Source organism: Microplitis mediator, chromosome 11 (assembly GCF_029852145.1).
Source record: "Microplitis mediator isolate UGA2020A chromosome 11, iyMicMedi2.1, whole genome shotgun sequence".
Taxonomy (NCBI): Eukaryota; Metazoa; Arthropoda; class Insecta; order Hymenoptera; family Braconidae; genus Microplitis; species Microplitis mediator.
In genome coordinates, this window is record NC_079979.1 from 14,556,056 (window position 1) to 14,575,903 (window position 19,848).

General features: G+C 29.0%; 2 protein-coding genes and 1 long non-coding RNA gene across 4 annotated transcripts in view; 1 reads left to right on the forward strand and 2 right to left on the reverse strand.

Annotated features, from left to right (window-relative positions):
- Nucleotides 1-19,848, forward strand: part of LOC130678028 (nucleolysin TIAR) — a 206,770-nt gene that overhangs the window by 39,699 nt on the left and 147,223 nt on the right. The gene's annotated exons all lie outside the window — the stretch shown is intronic.
- LOC130678040 (uncharacterized) overlaps nucleotides 1-19,848 on the reverse strand; it is a 181,556-nt gene that overhangs the window by 7,371 nt on the left and 154,337 nt on the right. The window lies entirely within an intron of this gene.
- On the reverse strand, nucleotides 866-2,151 carry LOC130678032 (torso-like protein). Its single transcript, XM_057485015.1, has 2 exons — nucleotides 1,441-2,151; nucleotides 866-1,363 (listed from the first exon to the last, which is right to left on the reverse strand). The coding sequence occupies exons 1-2, from the start codon at nucleotides 2,056-2,058 to the stop codon at nucleotides 968-970; spliced, it is 1,014 nt and encodes a 337-aa protein (XP_057340998.1). The 5' UTR covers nucleotides 2,059-2,151; the 3' UTR covers nucleotides 866-967.

The window sequence follows — 19,848 nt, forward strand, 5'->3', positions numbered from 1 at the left end:
CACAATTTTCCACAAGAAAGACTTTTTATGTTGCTTGTTGTAAAGACTCACACAAATGTTAAGACGGCTGTTTTTATTTTCTTGAGTTAGAAAGTGTGGTACCCACTTTGTTCCTTTTCGAATCTTACCCATTGCTTTTAAACGATAAGAAACAGTTTGTTGAGTTACTCCAAGCTGTTCCGAAAGTTGTTTCTCCGTCTGACAAGAGTTTTCATCCAGCAACGCTTGCAGTTCCTGATCGTCCACCTTTACAGGAGGCCCGGTGCGTTCACGGTCACTAACGTCGAAATCACCTTCTTTGAATCGCTTATACCAATACTCACATGTACTTTTAGATATAATGTTGTCTCCAAGAACAGAACATATCGATTCACACGCTTTCCTAACACTTTTTCCTTGATGGAATTCATAGCGAATGCAGTGTCTAATAAATAGCTTATCGGTCTGCATGATTAATTTACAGAATTTATAGGTTATGTTTATGACTCCTTTAGGTTTCGATACTACATATCAAGCGCCATCTATGATAAGTGAGCGGGACCTTTAAATTAATTTAGAATAGCTGTTATGATACAAAATCTAAGTGTCCTAAAACTTATTTGTACACCTAATATTATGAACAAACTCGTTATTATTTTTTATCGATTTCGATTTCAAAAAAATTTCCAGGGCACGCCGGGGTACAACAAAAAAAAATATTTTATTATTAAATATTACAGGTCTTTGATTTTATTCCAAGTATTCGACTTTGTATTCTTTTCCCCAAATTTTTGGGTATCCCATAATAATAATTATAGGTTAGGTTTTACTTTAAAAATTAATACGCCTTCAAATAATCCTCAAAAATTTTTATTTTAACTTTTAAGGTTACAAAACTATTAAAATTAAATTAAGACACATTTTAATTCTCTTAAAATTATTCAAATAAATAATCTAAAATAACTAATCTCGAATAACTTGTTAATTATCACAAATTAATATCGTTGAGTTTTAAACAATTGACAACATATTCTTTAAACCAATCGGCAAGTTCATCATCTTCAAAAAAAGATGCGAACATCTTTAAAGTAAGTTGCAGAAGTGCTTCATTTAGAAGTAATTCATTAAGCTGTTCCAACAATACAGCATTACCATAAATGCTTAAAATGTTTTTATTTGAAGAAATGTGTCTTGGAAAATATAAATTTTCCGAAGCCCAATTTTCGACGGTGCTATTTCCACTTGCAGTTTTAATTGTGCCCATATACTCGGCGTAATCTGGCGAAAAATAATTAATGACAGCTTCATTAGAGAGCTCGCTGATGCCATAAAATTCAAAATACCGTTTAATTTTTTGATACACCTCCGGCTTATAAACAAACACCTGAAACATAATTAACAATTAGTCCACTGATGTTTGTTAATTATATGAATTTTGAATAGTGATACGAGTACACGTACTTGAAACAATGAATTTCCGGTAATAAAAGACTCAATATAATGTGAGCCGCTGTTTTTTATAAAATTTATGGTACTGGTGCTATCGCCAATAGTGACATTGTTCAGTTGTTTAAATACTTCTTCATTTAATTGTAAAGTAGTCCGACCAGATAATTTTTCACCCTTACGAAATCTACTAATTCTGATGAGAACATAACTGTAATTTGTAACGAGTGATTCTCTGATACCAAAATATTTAGCGATTTTAGCTTTTGACAAGGCACCCATAATAAAATGCGAGGGGTTATCCGTTCCCTCAATTGTAAAGTTTCGGAAATAAGCTTTAAACAATTGATCAAGATTATCACAAAATTCCATATGAAAATCACCGTCGAATTCATTGGCTTTGTTTGGACGACGCAAAACAATATCAACTTGATTGAAAATTTCGAGTGAAGGTTGGCGAAAGATCCAGTTTGAATCATTTTTTGGTAAGACCCGCATGGTTATGGTAAGTATGCCATTAAACTTAAATATATTAATTGCATTACCGATTTTTAGAAATTCCGTTTGGTTTTCTTGAGCCATTGTTGCTAAAGCAACAGTTAATAAAATTAACAAACGAGCAATATTACACATTGTTATTTTATAGTTAAACTTGTTAATATATAAACAGCTGATTAGTTATTAATGCTGTTTTATAGGTTAGGGGCGGTAGCGCACCCTATCGACAAACTTTAGTTCGTATTATTATAGTCAAGTAGGGGCAGACAAAGTGGGGGTGCTATGAGAAAGAATGCATCTTTATAATCTTACGCTAAACAGTTTATTTTGCCGCTTATAAATAATTAAAATAAAATTAACAAGATTTTCAATTGTCAGGAAATTTTTTTTTCATTTTCAGGTAAAGTGGAATGTGATGAAAAAAATTAGTTTTCAAATATTTTTAATTAAGTTGATCTATTATGATAATCCACGTGCAAATCTACGCTGTTATAGAAATATCATCTGGGACACAATTAGAGAACAGAAAATTTCATTTTGAATCTTAGGCATCTCAAATTAATTCGGTATAATTGTAGACGTAATAATTTATACTTTCGGAACGTTTTGAACAAATGTCGGGTTATATATTTTAATTAACCTCTACACCGAGAGAAAATCAATGGATTTGTCAATAAATTATGGGAAATGTTTCCACGTGTATACGTATACACGGAAAAAAAGGATTTCTTGGCGCAAGAAAAGTTTTGCATTATGAAACGAAAATAAAAATTTTCTTAGAACTAGAAAAAATTTCTTGCGTCAAGAAATCTTTTTTGTCTGAATAATAACGTAAATGTTTTCACAATTATGGGGATTGTTTTTTATAATATATGTGAAATATTCCTGCATTGAAAAAATAAGTTAATCCTGCAACCGATACCATCGCTGGTTAACAAAAAGCGGCTACCATTGGGATGCAGCGCAGAAAACGAATAAGTTTTCCGCAAGCGTAGTTGTGATAATTGAACTGTCATTGATTCTAACCTATTTCGACATTCATTCAACAAAATTCCAGTGGTTAATCCGACATTCTTACAAGTTGAGGCAACTTATTATTATTATTTAAATCTACAAAGTAATTCTAGTATTTCAAACCCATATAAATTTCAATGAAAAAAAATTTTATTAAGTAAAATAATTAAATTATTTGAGAAAATCATAAACATTAACTCAATTAAAATTTGTTTGAGTTGATGAAGTTAATGATTATTTTGACGTTATGTTTTTATGTAAATAGAATTTATTAATCAAGTCAAAATATTTGGAACTTTGAGTTAAATAAATATATACTTGGTGTCATAAAAATGTATACTTTGTGTGAAAAATACTCGTCGTTGCCTCAACTACGCGTGAATTTGTGCTCAGTTTAATCTTTGAGCAGGAAATGTTAATTTTTTAAATCAATGGAATAGGATTTGTTTAGAACAGAGATTTCTTAGATTAATTAGTTTCTCAACAATTAGGTGGTGTCATTGGCAGTACTTTCTTCTCCAATAATAAAAGCTAAGAGTGGATAAGTTATGCTTAACCCTAGTATTTTTTTATTCCTAGTAAAAAAACAGAAATTTATTTTCTCAGTTTTAATATTATGGGAACGTTGTCTTTAATTATAGGAATTTTTCCTACAATCTATAAGGATCATTTTCTTATACGTTTATGAGAACCATTTTATAGAATCTATTTCGATAAATGTATGAATATTTTATTGTACGTATATTTTAAAGGACTAAACACAAATAACTAAAGGTAATAGTTAGTAACTGCTTACGGTCATTAAGATGAACGGAACTATCTTTGTTGCACTTGTAGAATAAATTTAAAGTTCAAAATAATTATTCTCGCAAAAAAATATTGAATTTGAATTTTTAAAATTCTGAACTTTTCATTCCTCTGTCAAGTTTCTAGAAAACGCTATAAAAAAATTTCCATTTGAAGTTTACAATCTTTACTAATTTATTAAATTGGATCAAAAATTATCTGCCGTCACTCCTTAAGAGTATAAATAAATACTTGATGAGTCATGAATAAACGATGAATATTTTAATGAACATGTCACTTCAAAAAATCAAAAAATACACCAATAATATTTATACAACATAAATTTATTAGGTACAGAATCATATAAAGTACAGACAATTAAAAATTTAATTTCCAGAGTTATCAATAATTACCGATAAATTTCTCGTCAGTCGCGCTGAATTTATTTCTAAAAAGAGGAGCAATTAATTTTAAATGCAGCTAAAGTGTACTTCATTTTCAAATAAATTATTAAACTGACCCAATAAAATAGCTCTGACATAAAGTTGTAAAAGATTTTGATAAGAAATAAAGTGTAGAAGAAATTTTAGTAGTAAATTTTCAGTCCACGCTTCAACAGTTAAATTACTGCTTGTATATTTAATCGCACCTGCAAAATTGGTGTAGTTTGATAAAAATAGTTCAGATTTTTTTATTAGAGAGTATAGTCATGCCAAATATTATAAAATTTTGTTTTATTTATTGATATATCTTCGGTTAATAAACACAGACAGTTAAACTTCGTTAAAAGACTGTCGGGATGGTGGGGGAAAAAATTCTTAGAATTCAAGTTTCTTCACTAGTGACATTCTTCAATAACCGCAGCCAAAGTAACTTCGGAAAAATAACCGTGACAAAATAACCAAATGACAAAATGACCGCAAAAAAATAACCGTAATAGCTATTTTCAATTCATAGGATTGACACGAGGGTTTGCGGTATGTTTGTATTGGCGACACAAGTCTTGGGTTATGACGCATTCTCAACAAGAACAAGTACATACATCTTCCTCGCACGAGTAAAGCGAGTCTACAGAGAGATGATTTTCTCTATCTCTTTCTGTCTAGCGTGAACGACGCTCGCTCCCTGATTTGTATATAATTCCTATAGCAAATTTTCACCACAGTAAAATCATGCTGAATAGAGAAACAGCTCGTTTTTCGATATCATTCTACAGTCTCGTTAATTATCGAGAGAAAGACCGATATATTTTACTCGTGCCACACGACGCTCGAATATTGAACATTAAACGCAGGAGTTATAAAAAAAAAATTTGCTGTACCTCACACATTAAATTTTCTAAAAAATTGAATAAAAAAAGGACTAAAAATTATTTAAAAAATATTAAAGTAAATGACTATTTCACACAAAAAGTAAAACTGTTCGAAAAAAAACTAAATATTATTTGAAGAACATGAAATTGAATCAGTACTATTTAATATACGCAGATTTCTATGTAAATTTTCAGGTTTTTTTCGAATGATTATCTTGTCGCGGTTATTTCGTCGAAGGTTATTTGGTCACTTGGTTATTTTGTCGTCGGCTTTTTTGTCGAAGTTATTTTGTCCACGGGCCAAATTTTACGGAACCTCCCTTACTATCATGCTTATCAGCATTTTGCGTCCAAAACTCGTGATAAAAACTATCTAAGTTTTGTCTTGTAAAAAAAAGATTTGCTGTATTTTGTGCATAATTTAAGTAAGTCTTATAATGAGGACTGTACATAAAATGTAAATAAGAAGATTGGTGGGGGATGCGTTCCAGACGTTTTATAATGAATTGAGGGGATGAGTTTTATGACAAGGAATTTTTTAACGAGGTTAGACTGTACACTTAAAAATTTTTCCAATTTTTAAAGATAAGTGTCATGGACGTTAAGTAAAATTAATTAATTTTACATGAATACCGATATGTTCAGATATTAAAAAAAAATGAAAGCATAATCTTTAAAGAAAATGCAGTGTGGCTATTCAAAAATATATATTCCATGTCAATAATCAAAATATTGAGTAGGATTTAAATTTAAAAACTTTTAAAATACGGTACTAACTTTTCTTTTTAATAACCTTAATTAGTTTTTGAAAATTGTAAGTTTATTACAGTCTTGCTGAAGAATTTATGTATTTAAAAAACTAATTAGGATGAAGATACCGTTTTTGGTCACTTTAGGGCCAGTTTTGGCCACAAAAAATTAAAAACAAATAATTTGTAAAAGACGCAATGACAATTAAATTTTAAAATGTGTCCATAGGTATTTTTATCACACTGTTACAATTGAAATTTTATTATATACTTTTTCATTGATTAAAATAAAGTTTCTAACGTCCAAAATGAAGCAGTTTCCAAAAATGGTATTTCTATCTTGTACGTAGAAAAAAAAAAAACGTTTTACTAAAATTATGGTTTTTCAAATAATTATCAGCTATAAAATAAATATTATTTAAAATTAATTGACTTATGGACAGTAAAATAACAATTATTTAACTGAAATAAAATGAAATACAGTGTGATTCTAATATTTATGACTCGAAAATTTAAAGTAATGTAAAAATGAAGGATTAAGCAAGTTAATTTTCATTTTATATTTTTGACTGATTCAATCTGGTTCATAATTTAAAGTAATTTGTTTTTAATTTCAAGGAAAATTATTAGCAGCGTACCTTAAATTAGATTATCAAGATTAAAAAAAATTTTCTTTCATCAGAATTGAATGGGATATATTATATTTTATATGAAACATACTTGGTATAACGAGTTTCTGGTAACAAAGGAAACTATATAGTGTGAACTGAAATTGCTGATAAATTTAATAGTACTAGCAAGAGCTCTAATTCTTATGTTATCCGCCTCTCTTGTTGTTTATTTTCATTGAGTATCAAATTATCCAGGAGCAATTTTTCATTTTCCCTAAATCTAGTGACTTTCACAAAAATATAACAATAATCTCTAGCTCCAGTAACAAAGAATGGATGGAAATTTTTTGCAATATCAGACGATGACCAGCTTTCAGTAGAATACGCCGAAATTTGTTCATTTTTCCAATCGTTAAATTTCGGAAATCATTTTTCTAGATCATCATAAAATTTTACGGTAAAATATTTTTTTCACACAAGACTAATTAGGATGTGGTCAAAAATTTTGGTTTGAGTTAAAAAACTATAAATATTGAAAATATTAATTGCGCTACTGATTTTTGGGCCTTTTTAATTATTTTTGTGTTTAATATTTATGATAATAATTATAATATAAATTAATATATAGCAAATTTTTTTACACATCGTAATTTAATAAAATTAATTTTTCAAATAAATTATATTTATTTTTCGAACAGACTTTCTAGAAAATTTGTTTTATTTTTTTCATTATTGCAATAAAAAAATTGGTCATACTTCAACTTAAATGCGCAATAAAAATTTGTAAGCAATTTTTTTCAATAAAACTTTTTTATTTTATTTTTTTTATAAAAAATAAAATTTTTTTCAAAAAATTTTAATGGTTTTTTGTTATCACTTGGAATATAATTATTTATCATGAAGTCAGTAAATTTAATATTTATCAGTCTTATTGAATGAGTTAAAAAAAATTTTGCTTTTGAAAATAATAAATGTGTAAAATTGTAAGAAAACAAAATTTTCATAGTTCAAAAAAATTTTGTTCAGTTTTGTTTTTGTCAAATTCTTTGTTGGCAAAGCTTTTCATTACCTCAAAAATGAAAAATTAATAAAGCAAGAAGATTGCTTTTTAATTGAAATTAAATGAGTCGAAAATTTGCTAGGGTCATATAGAACGAATTGAAGAATAAGTTTGATGAAGTGAAAAAAATAAAAATAAAATAACATTAGGTGCATGAAGAATTCTCTATGAAAAAAATATAAGTACATTAGAAAAATGCTGAAGCACGTTTCGCACGCGATAAGTGATAAACAAGAAGGTAGTTACTGAGACACGAGCGAAAGCACAGCTTTAGCTATAACGTTACCGTACCCGTGTTAGTATCATATCCCTCGCAAGCACATCCCACAGAAACACGAGAGGGGTAAATTCATATCGCCAAGTTAGATGTTTGTTCAGCTTGATTCGTTCCCCTTTAGTCTCCTACCGCACTGATATATTGCATTGTTGCATTAATAAACCATCATACTAATTTATTTATATGTTTGTATTATTATTTTCTCTTTCTTTGTTCAATATAATATTTCATACACGACGTAATGAAAACTAGAGCTAAAGGAAACAGTATTTCGTGAAAAAAAAAGTACTTTTTTTATGCTTCTAAACGGCTATACTATAGGTGGGGTAAGTTGGTCATCCGGTAAAATTTCCAACCCAAAATGAAAAAAAAAAAAATTTGTTATTGGAATTTTAGAGTGACCATTTTGTGTCTAAAACAAAAATATTTTAATTAATAAAAAGTCAGAAAAATTAATATTTAAAACAAAAAAAAAGAAATTTAGTGACAATTTTGGGGCGGCGAATTTTCCGGTGAATTCAATTTGTAAGAAAAAATGCAAATAAGTTATTGGATAGAGTAATCAAACAGTGAGGAACAGATGGCAGTTGAAATAGTAGCAAGGGTAGTTTTGACTCGAGTGTTAAGAAGGGAGTTTTCAGTTTAATTCGAGATAATTAAGAGGGCCAATTATAAGTTGACAATCTGTTAGTCGATGTGGTAAAAGTTATCGATGGGGAAGAAGCTAAGGGACAAATAAAGTATACAAGAATACTCTAATTGGGGTAATTAATTTTTTTTAGTTCTTTCATTCATGTTATTCGGTAAATACTTATTTTTTAAAAATCAATTTATATTGAAATTGAACCCTGAGGGTTGATTACTTAATTTTACTATCAGTTAAAATATGTAATTGGAAATTTTAATCTTTAATAAAATACTATGAGGTTAATATTTCAAATTAATTTTAAGTTTCAATTAAACTTCTAATGGAAGGACATTGAATTTTTTTTTAAAATCAATAAATTATTTTTATTATTAAATGCCACATCATTTTTAATTAAAAAAACTTCTATTGATTTCTCCTAGCATGCCATTGCTCTTAAAAATATTCAAAGAATTTTTTTCCATTCAATGAAAATTTTTTTATTTTTAAATTCCTAAAATTTTTATTTTTATTTATGGCACTAAAATTTTTTTAACACTAGAACAAATAAATGGATTGAAAAAAAAATCAAATTGTCTTAAAAAAAATAATCACGTAGATTTGATTTGTAACAATTGACAAAATAACGCGACATAAAAGAGAATTTAAAATTCAAATAAAATTTAACCGAGATAACAGTGTAGTGTTATGAATATTTATTTATAGATGATAAAGAATTGATCTGAAACAAAGGGAGAAAGATAATAATAAAAAAAAAAAAAAAAACGAAAAAAAATATACAAAAGAATGCGAGAGATCATTTGACATTCCTCAGAAGAGGTGAGAGAGTTAACGAGTGCTCTCTGAAAGACAAAGAATGACGAATGGACAGTGTGCATAATAGAAAACGGAAGTTGAAGAAGAGAATGAGGAAAAAGCGACAGGGGGTTATCGTCGAGGTTAAAAAGGGGTAGATTGAGAGAATGAGAGAAAGAGAGAGGACTCCGCCCCGCGAAATATGGCGAGCTTTGCCAGAACGTGATTGGATGACGGGAGGACCCCGCGGTTTCCAATGCCAAGACATTGGTGCTTTACTACGTTTCCCTGCCAACCACTATTGTGCTCATCTTTTTGTTAACTTATTTTTTTTACTTTTTTTTCCATATCACTTACGCCGGAATTTCGTATTGGACCCGAAATATCAAAACCTAACGTTATAATTGGGATCTATGTGTATATTGAAAGCTTGTGTCTTGTACCTCTTTTTAGTTACTCTAGCCAAGAACTATAAGAATTCAATTTAGATATATTTTTTTTTTTTTACTTTTAAATAATATATTTTATGGCTATTTCTTCGAAAACTTTCTCTTGTAATTTTTATTCTAGACTTTTTTTTTATAGAAAATTATTGTATTACAGATGACAGTTAAAAGAAACTTAATAATTTAAAAAAATTAATACAATTAATTATTCAATTATATAAGAAACTTATATTATTAAGACATAATAATTTCATAGCTTTTCTTAAGAATTTTATGGTTGTAGTGCATCTCTACAGACAATTTCTATTTCTATTTCTATATCTCTTATATAAAAAATCTCTGCATGAGAATATTATGATACTCAAGTTAGCCGACGTCTAATAATTATTGGATTTTTTAGAAATGATAAATTATGAAAAAAAAAATCTGGGCAACGTTTGGCCTTGCGGGCCAGCTCAAAAAGCTTGAAAACATAAGTTTGAATATATTTTCGAGCTTTTCGAGCTCGAAAATATTCTTGCGCGTGATTATTTTTTTATAAAGTTCTCAAGCTCAAACAAGTTACGTTTTATGCTAAAGTTTGAAAATGTATGAATCGGAAATCATTAATAAACAAGCGTTTTGTCAATTTTTATTCCCAATTTTGTTCAATAAAATAAATGTATTCAGGCAGAAATCGATGTAAGTGATCAAAATTAAGATTTAAATGAGTATTGACTCAGATCGAAGCCTTAATATATAAAATATCTGAAAAAATATTAAACACGGTGTTTTTCAAGTTTTTTTGTTGATAATATGATTTGAACTAAAGAACGAGTTAAATTACTTCATATGATAGTACTTTATATGATGATTTATCTGGGAAAGTATCTTTTGAACTAATCAACCAATTTTGAGGTTCAATCTAGCAATCGATGCGTTTTATTGAGTTCTAGAACTGATTGGATGTAGCAATCGATCAGATGAGTCACTTTAAAGATAATAAAAAAAATCGGTCTATCGGTTGACCCTGCAGGCCAGTCCCAAAACTTCCCGCTATTTTCGAGCTCCTTGAGCTCAAAAACATTGTTATGAATAAATTTCCAAGCTCTTCGAGCTCGAAAATACTTTTGTACGCCGGTGTTTTAAAAAAAAAACTATCCAAAAACAAAGCTATCCAAAGTTTCATGTCGACAGTTTTTAAAAAAAATTTATAGTGAGAAATATTATGACTTAATAACATTAAAAAAGAATGAACTAATTGGTAAATTAATAAATTTAGTTAATTGATTTCACCGAAAAAGAATATCTCGGACTTTATTTCTTATGTTTTAGTAAATTCAAGTTTAAGATGATAATTTTAGAGTAAAATAAACAGATTAAGTTTTTATTCTAAGAAAAATTTTTTTTGTTATAAATTATGATTGAAAATAATAGATAATTAGTTTATGTCGATACAAAAAATTGTTGCAATAAGTTTGAATGGATAAAAAAACAGGAAATTTGATTAAAAAATTATCGATGAAAAAAAAGCTCATGAATTTAATGATGAAATTTAATGTATAAGAAGTAATTCATTTTCTTTTGTATTAAAGTTATATCAAGTTGTATCATAAAGTTATAATTTCTAAAGGAGTCTCATCTTACTCTTCCCTCGCTGAAATTTTTTGACAAAAAAAAAAATTTATTACCTTATACTGCTCATGAATTTATAATGAAGACAACTTTTTTTTTTAAAACTAAGATTATTATTTATTAAAATAATTTTATAATAAACTTTATTGAATGATTTAATTTTTATATGAAAATTTTATTTATTTGCTTTTTGAAGTTAAAACAAAAAAGTAAAAAAAATTTCCGGAAAGTAGTTTGTAAAAACAACTGTCGAATAAAAAAGAGAACTAAAAAAAATATAGCGGATAGATTTTGATATCCTGTATATATATTGTTGTTCTGGTAGGCAAATTCAGTTATATGTAGATTATTAAAGTGAAGTTTACATCCGTTGGTATGGAGAGCGTTAAAAGTATTATCTAAAGTACTGGGTATATTGTGCATGAAACAGTTCCTCCGACGAGTTTTGAGTGCCGAGATGGATGCATCTTTCCTGCGCCATCGGTGTCACTCGTCATAACATTATGGCCCATCTTTGTTTTACATGCTCACGTCTATAACTTTTACCAAATAAAATAAACCTATATCTCCTTATACTACAAATTTATCTCTCAGCATTCACGTTACATTTTACTTGCTCTCCGATATATTTACGTCCACTATTATTTTGTACAACAAATAAAATTGTAACCAAAGACCTGCTGATATTTTATTACATTGATGCATATATATGTATATATTTTTTTGTTATAACCTTCGTCAGTGTGGTGGCAATAAACAGTATAACGAAATTGTAATAAAAAATAAGAGACATTTAATCGTTTACGATGAGAATGAAAGGTTAGAATTTAAAAATATGAGAGAATTTTATTGTCACACCGGAAATTTTAACCGAAAACTAAAATATGTAAGGTTAAAATTTTATTGTTTATACTCTCTAAACATGAATTAGTGAAAATAAGTGAATATTCACTTATTCATGTTTAGAGAGTAGAACAAGAAATTTTCTGCGGGATAAGAAAATTTTAAATTTTATACAATAATTGTGTTATTTTTCAACGCATGATACAATTTTAACTGTTACAATAAAAAATTTATAAAAATAAAAAATAAATTTTTGATAGAAACTAAAATAATTTTTATTTTTTAAATGTACCCGTGCAAAATAAATTTTTGTTCTCAATAAATTTAGATCTGAATTTCATCACGAAACTCAGATCGTGACACAAATATCTTTCATCATGAATTTACGCCAACTTTTCGTATAGTAAATCAGTACCAATTATAAAATTAATTTATTACGTCTTTGAATTGGACTTGGGATGACTTCGATAGAAACTTGACTGATTTTTTATTGAATCAAACCTTTTGTCAAATAAATTTCAAACCAATAAATTTCTTCTATCAAGTACTCGATTAACATAAATCAGTTTCGATTGTAAAATTAATTTAGTGAATGAACTTCAGATCACTTGGTTAAAAATTTGACTGAGTCATAATTTTGTCGTGAATAAAATTGTTGATATAAATTCATGATGAAAGTCATATTTGTGTCACGATCTGAGTTTCGTGATGAAAATTAGATCTAAATTCATTATGAATAAAAATTTTTTTACACGGGTAATTTGGAAGAAAATATCACACACCTCAAGCGTGAAAGTGCTGAGGTGCTTTACGAATGTTTTTTACCGACTATTTTACTCACACAAAAATATATCTACACTCTTTTAATTACACCAAAATTGGTCAAATTATATACTAGCATATAGAGAATTTATTAAGGAACAATTTAAACTTAATAAGTTAAGTCGATTCGTTATTTTATTGGTTTAAAATAAATTATTCTAACTTAAGAAAACAGTGGATAGACACAATTAGTCGGCCTAACTTTATTTTCTTTTCTTTGTATTTTTTATCACAAGAACCCTAATGAAAATCACTATCTGAATCCTTCTACACGGAAAGAAAATTATGGGAAGTTTTCCTATGCATTATGGGAATGGTTCCCATAATGGTATGGGAACAGTACCTATACTACTATAGGGATGGTTCCCATATATTATGGGAACCATTCCCATAATAGTATGGGAATGATTCCCATACCATTATGGGAATGGTTCCCATAATGATATGGGAATGGTTCCCATATTATTATTGGGATGGTTCCCATAATATTATGGGGACCATTCCCATATCATTATGGGAACCATTCCCATAATGGTATGGGAATCATTCCCATACTATTATGGGAACCATCCCTATAATATCATTAAATTTTTTTTTTGCACAATAGTGTAGAAATTTCCCAAAATTTGAATTTTCTTGAATGTTTTGTGCTGACAAAAAATTCTTGTTAAAAATTTTAATGTTTTTTGCCAAATGCGATTTTTTTTTCAATGTTTGAATTTTTGTTTTTATGTTTAATAATATTTCTGTGTATTGTAGAAGTGATTACCACACTTTTCTTTAAATTAATTTTTTCATGATAATATGGGAACCATTCCCATAATATTATAGGAATGGTTCCCATAATGATATGGGAATGGTTCCCATAATATTATGGGAACCGTTCCCATAATGGTATGGGAACCATTCCAATTGCATTATGGGAATCATTCCCATAATATTATAGGAATAGTTCCCATACTATTATAGGAACCATTCCCATAATATTATGGGAATGGTTCCTATAATTTATGGGAATAGTTCCTATAAATTATAGGAACCATTCCTATAGTGTTATGGGTATCATTCCCATAATTATAGGAACTATTCCTATAATTATGGGAAACATTCCTATAATTATAGGAACCGCTCCCATAATATATGGTCGTTATTCCTATGATGGTATAGGAAAAAATTTCACAAAATTATGGGAACCGCTGCTATAATTTTCTTTCCGTGTAGTTTAATTGTAATTAATTAAAAACGTAAAACTGATTATTCACGAATAATTTAGCTGCCATTTTTATTTTTACTGTTGTTAGTATTTTTTTTCATTTTTTCTCTCCATCAACTACTGGCAGCAGCACTAGCGTAATAGTATAGGTTTGAAAGAAGGAGCGACATCTAAGACAAAAAGGCGGGATATTTAAAAAAAATATTAAACTGAAAATAAGAAACAAAACAACTAAATTGATAATTTATAAGTTGAATAAAAATTCATAATAAATAAATAAATATTATAAAATAAAAGTAATGATTAATAATAAAATAAGTGATTAAGGTGTGAAATTTTGGATTTTCCAACGTTTTTTCAAGTTTATCATTCATTACCAAATCATCCATTATTTAGATTAGTTTGTTGTAGTATTCAAATTATATTATGGTCATTATGGTGTATAAATAAAAGCTAGAAATTGAATTTTCATAGTAATTTATTATTAATCTATCAATATTTTAAATTATTCAAACAAGTTCAGGTATTGATTGCATATACAATAGTTTGATATTCCATTAAGTACACTACTGTATTGAAGTAAATATTATATTGTAATATTTACACTCTGTTATTGTTCTTGAAACTATGAGTAATGCATATGTTTGTTGTAGATGCCTGATAAATTTTTACTGAATGAACAGTGAAAAATATTGTGTTAAAATTAACATAATCTGTATGTTAGAAACGGTCACACAATATTTATGTTATTTTTTAACACAGACTATTTATGTTGAAGTTAAACACAAACTTTGAGTAATACGAGAAATAAACTCAACTCTTTTTAAATGTCACTGGCGACACAAAAAAAATGTTAACTTGTACATTTTATTTTTGTAATATGGATGTTCAGTAAATATGATTAATACATTATTTTGAGGTTATCAATAGTGAGAAAAAATATTTAACATTCAACTATTTTTCGATAGTAAACAATGTTTTTATTAGAGTCAAGATTTTTAAAAAATCACGTAATATTTCATACCATACGGAAAGAAATAATCGGTAGCAGCTACCGATTGGCAATCGGTAACTGCAACCGATTACTTTTCGGTAGCCGCTACCGATTAATATTCGGTAACAGCTACCGATTACCAATCTGCAGCTGGTACTGATTTCAATTGGTAGCTGTTACCAAAATAATCGGTAGCTATTACCGATTATTTCGGTTCTACTGATGACGAATTTCAGTGGACATAAAAAATCTATTTCTGAGGGATGTTACAAGGGATGTATGTACGAGGGTGCGTGTGCGTGTGTGTGCTCGAGTGCATGTGTGTCCATCTGTGCACGTGTATGTGTATCTGTGCGTGTGTGTGTTTCACTGTGTACGCGTGTGTGCGTCTGTGTGCGAGTGCGTGTGGGTGAATGTGTGTGTGTGTGTGTGTGTGTGTGTGTGTGTGTGTACGTAACTGATACCAAAAAAATCGGTAATAGCTACCGAATTAATCGGTAATAGCTACCGAATTAATCGGTAACGGCTACTGATTATTTCGGTAGCTGTTACCGATTGAAATTGGTAGCTGCTACCGATTATTTTTTTCCGTGAAGATGTTAATAGTAAATAATTTAATTTCTTTTAGAAAAACAAAAATCTGAAAAACGGTTAACCCTGTAGGCTAGCCCCAAAATTTCAGTTTTTTTCTCGGAGAGCTCGAAATCGTAATTATTGGTAAACTTTTGAGTTCTTCAAGCTCAAAAAACAGCTGGACCGAAAAAATAAACATTTCGCTGGAAAAAAGTAATCTTTGTCCAACGACATCGTTGGAAAAAATCGAGTGATTTGCACGTGTTTTGCAGCAATCGAAAGAGTTTGTTGAGATTTAGATTTGATCGAACTTAAAAACAAATCAGTGGAGTAATTTATGAATTAATGCAACAAAAACCTAAAAAGAAAAATTTTTTAAATTTTTATTTTCCGTATAATTCGTATACTATAGTACACTAGACCGATCGACTTTAAAATCTAAAGAGGTCTAAGTCTTAATGAGCCCTTTCGACTGCTGCCAAAATCGTTCAAATCGGTTGAATCTTTCCAAAGATATCATCGGACAAAAAAAGATTACACACACATATACACACGGACGTCTTTTCAAAAATAGCCCTAGGAATAGTTTATTAATTAATTAAACGTCGAGATCTAATGAAAACTAAATTTTCGAAAATCGGACCGAAACCAATAACTTCCCTTTTTTTGAAAATTTACAATTTTCTTAGCGGGAAGTTAAAAACACATGTTTATTTAGCGAAAAAATAATTTTAACATTACATGAAACAATTCGAAATCAGAACTACATCTTTTTTTTATTAATATATTCACACTAATTATTCAGTTTTTTCTTTTTCCTGTTCTTGTCAGCTGTGTTATAAGAATAATATTTTGTCAATTTTTTTTTAAATTTACAAAATTAAATTATCAATATCTGGTAAAAAATTTCCTAATAAATATTCACCGATAAGTCAAAAATAGTATATTACACACCGAGGGAAGTAAAGTAAGAAATGTCTCAGATCACATGTAATTGTTGGCCGAGGCGAAGCCGAGGTCAACAAACATGTGATCTGAGGCTTTCTTATTTACTTCCCGAGGAGTGTATACTATTTTTCTCCTCGACGGAGGCGGAAAGCGGCAACTTCGTTTTGCACAGCGGGACGAAAGTTGACGCTTTCCGCCCGGAGGTGAGAAAAAGTAAATATTTAGTCTTTAATTGTAAAATTATTTTTTGCAAGAATCATTTTTTAAATTCGTGAGAGAACAATAGTTATTATCCGATTTATGATTATTGTAATCGCTGTTACGAAGTGATTACAGCGGTGAGATCGTAATCTTAAACAGAGGATATTGAATGAATTGTTAACTGTTCCTAATGAAAGCTGTAATCAATAATCTACTAGTACAATAAGTAGAATTATACCAATCAGACGGATTAGTTATTATTCTCTAGCATTATTTATAATTCGCGTATAGGGATTAGGATTTCACATGATAAAAGTTGTCATGCTCATAAAGATTTTAATTGTCGTATCATAATTGATAAGTAAAATCTACTATAAATTATTCATTAATTTCAAAGTATTTGAAGATATAATTCTTAAAAATTACATTTAATTTGACACTTGAGGCTTAGATGATGCTGGAAAATTTATTCAAATTATTTTTCTATTAAATCAATATAAGTCAAATTTACATTTACTAGACACAAAGTAAATGTGTTTTTTGTCGATAAATAAATTAGAAAAAAAAAAGTAATTAAATTTGATAGAGTGAACGAAATAAGATGTGAGCCAGTGTAATTATAACGAGAGTTGATTTTGTGCAAAGTTTAGTAGGTTAGAGAAAATTGGCCACTTCCTCGTGCATTACATCGATTCGACCCTTTTGATTGAGAAGGAAATGGGCGTGGGGCAACCACGCAACTAGTTAAGAGCCCGAATGATCCGGCTTTGAGTGATTTACTCTTCAAGTACCTCTTCCGCATATATACTTTTGCTAAGCAGCAGAGCTCTCTACACTTCTCGTGTTTGTAAACTTTGTCACTTGTTTTATTCAAGACCTCTGATGAGAGTGAGGTTAACATTAAGACTTAACGTCAAAACAAACCTAAATTTTAGCTAATATATTGATTAATTATTAATTAATATTATTTACTTTTTTTTCAATGAAATTAAATTTTCAATTCTTAATAAAAAATTCATTGAATTATTTCAAATATAATAAAAAATGAAGCAATGAAATTTTAATTAAAAAATTAAAATTTTAATCTAAAAATGAAAAGAAATATTTTTATAATTAAAAATAATAAAAAACAATAGATGTACGGATATATTGTAATAGAGAGTAGAATAGAGTAGAGTGTGTAAAATGGGTGAGGAATGAGAAACAAGTCTGACGACGTGGTTTTTACTGCGCTTAGATGAGGGGCGCGCAGAACAATCTAATGAATATATTTGCATATCTGGGCCGTAACCGAAGTGTTACCAGTATACACAAGGTGTAGGTATGAGTAAAGGTTGGAAACTGCTCAGCTGCCAAATATTCATGCATCTCGCCTCGGAGCCATCCACCACTACTACTTTTACTACTGCTATTTCTACTACTACCACTACTACTATTACTACTTCTACTACAATCACCATCACCAACCCTCTTCCTCCCTCTGTTCCGATATGCATAAAACACTTTTACAAGGTAGAAAGATCTGAGCGAGAGATCCTCAGTGCACTGGTATAGAGAAAGAATATAAAGACAAAGGTCGATTAGTCAGTTAAATTTTCCGCACAACCAACATCCTTGTTATTTTTTTATTTATTTTACAACGCGGTTTTTATCTTCTAAAAATACTTACTTACTTTCAGACACGAAATTTCTGCTCAATTACATTCTAATTTAAATTACTAATTTTTTTTTTCAACCCCTATTTTTTCTACTGACGTGGGAGTGTTTTACTGAAAAATTGTAATGGATATTTTTTTTACAACAGCTATTTTATTTTTACAAGAAATTAGGTTTTTTCTTTTCTGAAATAACTTTCGAGTGAATTAATTACATAAAATATAAAGGCTTAAATATTTAATTTAAAAATATATATATATTTTTTTTTATTACTTGAATTCATTGTATTTAAAAATAAATTAAGTAAAAAATGTTATGTTGCGAAGGTGTTTTATAGAAAACACTAAAAACAATAGCGGGTTAATTAAAAAAGTTTAAAAAAAAAAGCACTAAAAAAATTGGATACACAAAATATATCGCACTGTAGCGGAGTATAGGAAAAAGCTATACTGGCGAGTTTTAAAATTTAAAAGGCTGGATAATTGCCGAGAACACGTCGACCCGACAAAATCGAGCCGACCACATCGAGTCCAGCATCAGCCTTTGTGGTCGGACTCTCCTACACCCGGTGGCAACGACGACCACTGGCCCTATTTTCAGCCCCCAAATCCTCCAATTTCTCTCCCGTTCTCGTTCCCTTTCCCAGCATTATATCCCCAGCCCTTTCGTCGTGTCTCCGAACGCTGTCTACGCGGTTTGGCATTCTCCACACTTTCGTTTCACAATTTTGCTCGCGACTTGTGTGCTTGTAAAAGTCAGCATATTTTAGCTTGCTTCTCGTTTTCCGTAAATGGAATAGAAGTCGCTCATCACCGGAACGACTGACGGGCTACAAAATTTCATGTTCACTGAGTTGACAATTTAACTTGACAAATTTATTTTCTATTGACAGAATACAAAGAAAATTATCCAAAATTACTTTAATAATAAAAATCTTATTAATTGAAGCCAAATTTCCAAATTTTTTCATGAAATTTTTTAACCGCATATTAATGCCTGTTTTTTTTAACCTTACTGTCAAATTAATGAAAAAAAAATTATTTAAATATTTGAATAAAATTTTATTAATCTCAGAAATCAGAGAAGCAGTAGATCTAACAAAAATTTCCATGAAATCGTTAAAAAATTAATTATAATTATTTTTAAATTGTTTATTTGATTTAAATAGGTTTTTCTGCAGCAAAATATTATTTATACATAAAATTTGAAAAATGTCATCTGCATTTTAAAATAATTTTTTTTTTTACTATTGATATTTTTGTCTGTCATACATGTAGTAGGCTCGGGGCGAAAATGTTCTTGAAAAAGTATATGATATATATATAGTAGACAGTATTGTAGGAGAAACGAATTCGCGTATGGATG

What these genes read in the sequence shown, in the direction of transcription:
- LOC130678032 (XM_057485015.1), bottom strand. Translation starts at nt 2,058, where the DNA reads ATGTGTAATATTGCTCGTTTGTTAATTTTATTAACTGTTGCTTTAGCA. An exon ending in CCGGAAATTCATTGTTTCAA is followed by an intron (nt 1,364 to 1,440) that starts GTACGTGTACTC and finishes ATTATGTTTCAG; the next exon opens with GTGTTTGTTTATAAGCCGGA.